Here is a 7,317-nt window from a genome sequence, read left to right as displayed (position 1 = left end):
TGAAAAGGATGCAGTGCCAGTTCTCTATTTGAGTCTAATTTTCTAGTCATTCTATAAACTAATTTTATTCCACAGCTCAAGAATTAAAGAAGGATCACTGACATACTTAAGAGTTGTTTCTGTGAGATCTATTCAGTGAAATGAAGTTTCATTACAACAGATGTTTTAAGTTTCATGGAATCCTCCCCTTTCACCTCCGATGTTACTTAATTATTGTATTATTGGCCTTTTGGTTGTAATTAAAAAGAGTGTGCTTTAAATAATTAAGTGTAGCTCAGTGATACAGTTATGTGATTTGCCCTCTGTTGAAATGTAAAAACACACCATGAAAACTTTGAAATTTCAACTGCCATTGTTTATTACTGTTTTGGCTACATTCTCTACAATTTCAGCAGCATCTTAAAGAGACAGTTAACATTTCTTTATATACAATGAAAACAAAATGGCTTGCAACATCAGAAACAAGAGCAACAGTTTAACTGTACAATACTAAATGAAAACCTGTGGTAATACAGCCTCCTCTTCCTGCAACATGGACAAAATTACATATAGGTATTCAGCATCAAGAATGGGATAGTAAAAAGAATAGTGAACAGGAGAGAGATACACTGTTCTGAAAAATAAGTTTCTACCATACAAGGCAGTTAGAAAATGTTTCACATTTTAAAATATCTGTACAAGCCACAAGAAACATTTCCTTGTTGATAGGAACTTCCAGAAATAGAGAATAACCATGAGCAACTTCTACATCTAGTATCAATGCGCTCTGGAGGTTGAGAACGCAATAAACTGAATTAAAGAACTGTACTGTATATTGCCAACACAGATCTGTTTGACATGCCTTGATTGTTAACAGATTGCCTACTCTCAATCTCTCTGACACGTACAGTTGACTTGCACCTTAAGGAGGTCATTTGATTCTTTTGTAAAAGTAAAAGCAACATCATTTAGCAGCAATTAAAAGCGCCTTGAGGGAGACTTAAAAAAAATACAATATCCAATTAGAAAAAGCCATACTTTAAACATTTGTACAGGAATAAGTTGCTGAAATTTAACTGAAAATGTGACATCTGTACAACAATTTACAATAGAGTTAGAAGGGAATTTATCATTATTCCTGCATAGAACATTATACATGACCTGTTTGCATTTGGTTTCATACTGTTGCTTGCTTTTATTAGAAGCCAGGAAGGTTTCACAAGTTTTGATACCACAGCAAGTGTAGTATTTTTAGAAAACTGAATGGATTTCAAAATTAGCAATCTATTTGAGAAGTAAGTACCAGGAATTTCATATCACCCTTCCAATCTAAATTCATGAAACACCACCACATTTTTGGAGGTACAAGCCTGAGTTGCCAAATAAAATACTCTACTTTTAACTGAGAAATCTGATACAGAACATCTTTCACCGTCTCACACTCCTTACTTTGGTTTCAAAAGATCAATGTCTTGGAAAGATGGCAGTTCATTTAGTTTATAACCAGGCACGAAATTTTTCCTGTGTTTTCAAATTTGCTCACTACCCTTTTAGATTTAAATAATGAAAAACTACCCTTCATGTTAGAACTTTCCAGTATCCACCAAATGTATTTTAAGTATTAAAAAGATTATTTACAATGTTCCCCAGAAAAAAACTAAAAACCTTTTCTTCAGTCTTAAACACAGTATACCTGCTAGTTGTAACAGGAAGTGTCATCCTTCAATGTTTAACGGTGTTTCTCAGAAGGGTACATTTATTCACGGTCCATGATCCATTCCAATCATACAAATGACACTATGTAGGAGGACTTCAGTCTGAAAACACAGTTATCAAACTTGTCCTGTGTAAAAACACTCAAATGCTTTCAAGCTCAAGCCTGCATCAGGAAACTACACAAAGGTATCATCCCATTCCTCAGCTGGAGAAACTTCAGTATGAAATAATGCTTGAAGTAGGTGGTGTAGGGGATGCTGCTAGCCCAGTCATGTGCAAGTTTCCTGAAGAATTCGATCTCCTCATGTGAGGGAGAAGATAAGGATCATTAGCCAGCTGGTGGACATCAAATCTATCCTCTTTTCGGTATGCTAAACAGCGTCTAATAAAGGCCTAGAAATGAAATGTAAAAAGTTAACACCAGCATTCCAAATACTTACCTCTGCTTTCGGTAAATATGCAAGTCCTTCTGGATAAACTAGATTTTAAACAAATTCTTGTTATTAAGTAATTCAGTTCAAATGACATTTTACTGCTAAGCCCAATGAAAAAATGGAACGTCATGACAGAAAGAAAAAACATCAGTAAATTAATTAGCTTCAAATAATCACATTTAAAATATATATTTCCATGTTTAGGAACTACATTTACAAGTAAATGTGCACCTCACCCAATTAGAATTCTGCATGTGTTATGCTTGAACAGCCTAGTAAAAACCAGGAGCAAGTGTCAGAGGAATGAAAAAGTAGACCTTTATACTTTCTCTAATGAGCTTCTAAAACCATTGAGCTGAGTGGTGAAAAGTAGAGAGATCATGCAAGGACAGAATTTCAACGCTTTAGTTGACTTTTGAAAACACAGGAATTTCCACATGTGCCATAATGCAGTATAGCAAAAATGAAGAATATTCAAGAAACCAATACCTTGCTGAAACTCTCTTCCCAGGGAAAACTCAATTCCACCTGCTTAGAATCACCTAATCAATTGAAAAACTCTGTAGCTAACTTCAGGACTGTTCTTGAGTCACTCTGTTATCCTACATTTAGGTCCATGCAGTGTATGCCAATCATTCTGTGCTGAAAGTTTCTGTCAAGTCTTATGTCTAGCATACACAGAACATTTGGTCTCCTGAGAGCTTGGGCTTCAACATTTAATGATAGAAAATCCTTATTATTGCTACAGAACTGATTAGCACATTATTACTTAATTTAGAACTTAATTTAAAAGAATTACATATCTCCTTGATAAATCTGTTCAGCTGTTTGTTCTTTGCTCCAATTAAAAACTGGAGATTAAAGGAAAAAAGAAGTGATACAAGTTCCAAAGAATCCTGCTAGAATTTCATTTACATATCCAGCATGAAAAAGGTGCAAAATAAAAATCATGCACATCTGTTAATATATATTCACATGTTCTTGAACATTACAAATTTTAAGCAAATTCTTCACAATAAATCCTTCATAACAAATGAACTGTTAAGACTTATTTGTAAGATCCTCAGAGTAACAGTTTGTGTCTATAATGTTTTTAAAATACTTCATGATTTTGTGGCATTGTAGACATACTAATGATAAGCAAAGGAGATCACTGCACAAAACAGGAAAAAGTGAGGAGGATCAAAGGACAGTTGCAGTCTGAAAGCTAACTAACCAAGTCCTTTCAGGTTCCATATTTACTTCATCTCCATGTTTTCCAAATCAGAATTTCAGTTTACAAGGTGTTCTTTTCCAACTGCCAGGCCTATAAATCTAAAAACAATTTGGATTCTACGCAGTCATCATAAATGGCCTGCATGTGCAAGTTAGTCTGAAATTGTTTTATAGCATTTCCACCAGAGAATAATTTCATCCTTTCTCTTAAAGCTATTATGGTAATGTTAATATGAGAGAAGAAGACCAGAAGTTTATTTTAGTCTTTCCAACAAACAGAGCATGAAATACACAGAGAACGCAAAAAGTTGCCAGTTCTCCATGTTGAACTGCCTACTCTTTCCTGACATCCTCTATATAAAAACTATTACTGACAAAGAAATGCAAAGTTAAAAGACAGGGATATATAAACTGTTAACATGTAATGTTATCAATTACATGATGCATATACCTAGGTAGCCTCATCTCCTTGGATGGTAAGATTGATGGAGAGATAGACAACAGGTTAGCAAAGGCATACAGTGCCTTCGGAAACCTCCATAAAAGAGTTTGGCAAAATAAACACTTGAAGAAAAGTACAAAGATCAGTGTTTACAGAGCCATTGTGCTGTCTACTCTTTTATATGGATCCGAATCATGGGTCATCTACCGCCACCACCTGCGACTCTTAGAACGCTTCCATCAACGCTGCCTCCATACAATCCTAAACATTCACTGGTTTGTTCTAGAACAAGCAGCAGTCACGAGTATTGAGGTCATGTTGCTGAGAACACAGCTGCGTTGGGCAGGGCACGTCTCAAGGATGAAGGACCACGGCTTCCCTAAGATCCTGCTCTATGGTGAACTTGCCACCGGCTGCTGCAAGAGAGAAGCCCCGAAGAGGAGATACAAGGACTCCCTGAAAGAACATCTCAGCCTTGGCCATACTGACCACCATAACTGGTCTACTCTGGCCTCCAATCGGGAGGTCTGGAGACACACTATCTTTAAAGCCGCTGATGCTTTTGAGAAAGCACGCAGGATCACTCTTGAGGAGAAAAGACAACACAGAAAGAATTGAGCTTTGCAGAATATACCACCTAAGGAGTCTTTCTGCCATGCCTTTTGCAACCGGACGTGTCTATCTTGTATTGGTCTTTTTAGCCACCAACGTGCTTGTAACAAACGTGGGCAGAGCCCTTCCCCAAATCTTTGTTCGCGAAGCCTAGCCATGATGCATATCTGTCAACTGCACTTGAGGGAAACAGGTTTTCCAAATGGGGGTGAAAAAACAAAACCAGCAAACAAAAACCTCAACCAAAAATAAAAACCCAGTACTAACTGCAATTCTTCAACCGATTTTTCATAACCTTAACTGCAACTCCCTCACTAACACTACTTTTAGAAAATATAACCAACAGAAATACACAACAAGCTGTAACAGCAGGTTTATGTACCCAAAAGACTTATTTTCTTGGGAAGTTACAGCCTCTAGTGGGACCCCTGGTGGCCTAGTGGTTAGCATGCGGCACTCTCACCGCTGCGACCCAGGTTCGATTCCTGGTCCCCCGGGCAGATGGAGCTCGTTAGCCCTGTGAGGCCATCCATCTATGAGAAGGTCACTCTAAACAAACCTACGTCCTGAGGACCTCACTGCCATTGTCCAAGCTCGCTTGGCCCCGGCAGATGAACTTTAGGATTAAAGGGTGGGCTCAGTTCAGCGCATGCTGTGTCTCACCTAAAAAAAATCCATTGCGCAGGCTGGAAAGGTAAAAGACCTTTCCTAAAAATCTTCGTTCGCGAAGACTGGCCATTACAGCCTCTAGTAATAGGTTTTCTTTCCTTTTAATCTTTAGAAGTTGAATTTTAACATTCCTAATTTTTTTGCAGCTTGTGTCCCAAATCTAAGTATGTTTAATTAGCTGCTGAAACTTGAATAGGCATTTAACTGTCTTGGCTTTTTTTTTTTTTTTTCAAAGAGCACATCTTCTGCATCTGGCCATGAATATATCTTTCAAAAATAGGGAGAGTTTTTACAAACAAGTAACACATAGATAACATTTTCTTCCACATTCACAGAATTGCATTTGTGTTATGGATGCTCACAGCAGTACTCATTTGGGAAACCACTTTAATCTGTTTCTGAATAGCTAGTCTGTGTTGAGGAGTTTGATATTACTAAGATTTTTAAATAAAGGCCACATTGCCATCTACCCCTTTGTGGCAGATCAACTAGTATGGCAGTTTTATTTCCTGAATCAGTATCACAATACCTTTTAGATTCTTAAGATTAAGAATTCATGTTTCCAAACTCAGCTTTGAATTAATACACACATATTATGACCTTTCAATGGGACAAGTGTTAGCAGTCATATGCTCCAGGTACTTGGTAGTCAAATAGTTCTTCAAGCCAATAAGGCTGCAGAGAATAACATTCACTATTTTCAGAAAGAGCTTGTTAGTATCAGCAGAAGTATTTCACAAGAACTTCTAGTGAGACAGCTTGAATGAGACACATAAGGTCCTCTGGGCAAAAGCAAAGCAGACAATTTTTGAGGTGGCCTACTTTAAAACCACTTGCATATTTTTGGAATATATATATAGTCTTGCTTTGAAGTACATGGTTTTGAGAAGTCCCAGAATAAGCTTGCTTAAATAAAAAATCAAAATACTAGTTCTCTGTTACGTTTTTCTACATGTTTAGTTACTATGTCCGACAAAATTCTTGGGTTAACAGCAATTTTACAGCTGAATCCTTTAAGATGAATGTTTTACTCAGAGATGATATTAAAAGTTACCTTGGCTTCATTGCTTACAACAGGTTTGACAGGGAATTGAACTTCTGTGGCTTTTAATATTGTATTTTCTTGTAAAATATCTTGCTGTGATTGATTGTGGCCAAATGGCTGAAAAATAAGCACATGATTTTCTTCATGAGAATTATCCAACTACTTTGATTTTTAAGTATTTATGCTATAGTAAGTTGTTGCAGTGTTAATACAAACTGCTAACCACTCTGCAAATAAAAAAGTTGCAGGCAAGATTTTCTAGTTTCTTGCCGTATCAATGCACACCGCCAAAAAGTAACACAAGTAGTTTTCCATGGAAATTCATGTCTTTATGAGTGTAATTCACAGTCTACTGAAAACAGGCATTTACACTAAAACTCTTTAGATTTTCAAACATTTTCCTTACCTTTCTACCATAAAGGCATTGGAAAAAGATTACTCCAACTGACCATACATCAACCTTATTAGAAATCTTTGGTGGCTCTTTGCCAACTACAAAACACTCTGGAGGCAAGTACCTGGAAAACAAAACATGCACCTCAGTGTCTTTAAGTGTGGCATCACTAGAACACGTTCAATTATCAAACTGTACAAACACCTCAGGTACACATCTCTGATCTTCTGAAAACTCTACAGTTGCTTTATGATCTGCATTCTAACATCTCACAGACCCATCTGACATTACAGTTTTTGTACAGTCAGTCAAACAGAGGGTCTCTTACAAGCACAAATACAAGCATTTTTCACCTAAATCGCCAACTATCACTTTGTTTTTAATTGGGACCCCAGTTTAAATATGAACTTTCTCAATCTATCAAGGCAAGGAAAGATGAGAGCCAAACAGGGCATTTTACAGCAAGGCCTGGTTAGGAATCAAAGATAATGCAGATATGGCTTAAAGACTCTTTACCTAAGGTTTCAGTAAAAACGATGATGTTACCCAGGGGGGTATATGATAGACAAAGGTGATTGATATTTTCAGCCCTATGACCTGTAGGAATACTCAGAGAACTGAAAGCTGAGGAAGTTCCTGTGCCAATCCTGAATTAGAAAAGAACTGATGAAGCGGAACTTCCTTTAAAAAGCAAACAAAATCTTCCAAATGTATCAATTTTAGTGAAGTATTATTGACCGTAATATCTAAAATTGAAAAAGGCATAAAAACTATTAGAGTAAGTCAGACCAGGCATTCTTTCATCAACGAC

General features: G+C 36.8%; 1 protein-coding gene across 3 annotated transcripts in view; it reads right to left on the bottom strand.

Moving 5' to 3' along the window:
* Positions 1–333: 333 nt before the first annotated feature.
* Positions 334–7,317, bottom strand: part of TLK1 (tousled like kinase 1) — a 70,058-nt gene continuing 63,074 nt past the window's right edge. For all 3 annotated transcript variants that reach the window (XM_027678591.1, XM_027678588.1, XM_027678590.1), the window contains exons 19-21: positions 6,519–6,630; positions 6,122–6,229; positions 334–2,088 (exon numbers count right to left, since the gene is read on the bottom strand). In XM_027678591.1, coding sequence (XP_027534392.1) covers positions 1,912–2,088; positions 6,122–6,229; positions 6,519–6,630 — 397 coding nt within the window. In that variant the 3' untranslated portion in view covers positions 334–1,911. The remainder of the gene's footprint in view (positions 2,089–6,121; positions 6,230–6,518; positions 6,631–7,317) is intronic.

This window comes from Neopelma chrysocephalum, unplaced genomic scaffold, assembly GCF_003984885.1.
Source record: "Neopelma chrysocephalum unplaced genomic scaffold, ASM398488v2 Primary Assembly neopelma1_44, whole genome shotgun sequence".
NCBI lineage: Eukaryota > Metazoa > Chordata > Aves > Passeriformes > Pipridae > Neopelma > Neopelma chrysocephalum.
This window is presented reverse-complemented; position numbering and strand designations above follow the sequence as displayed.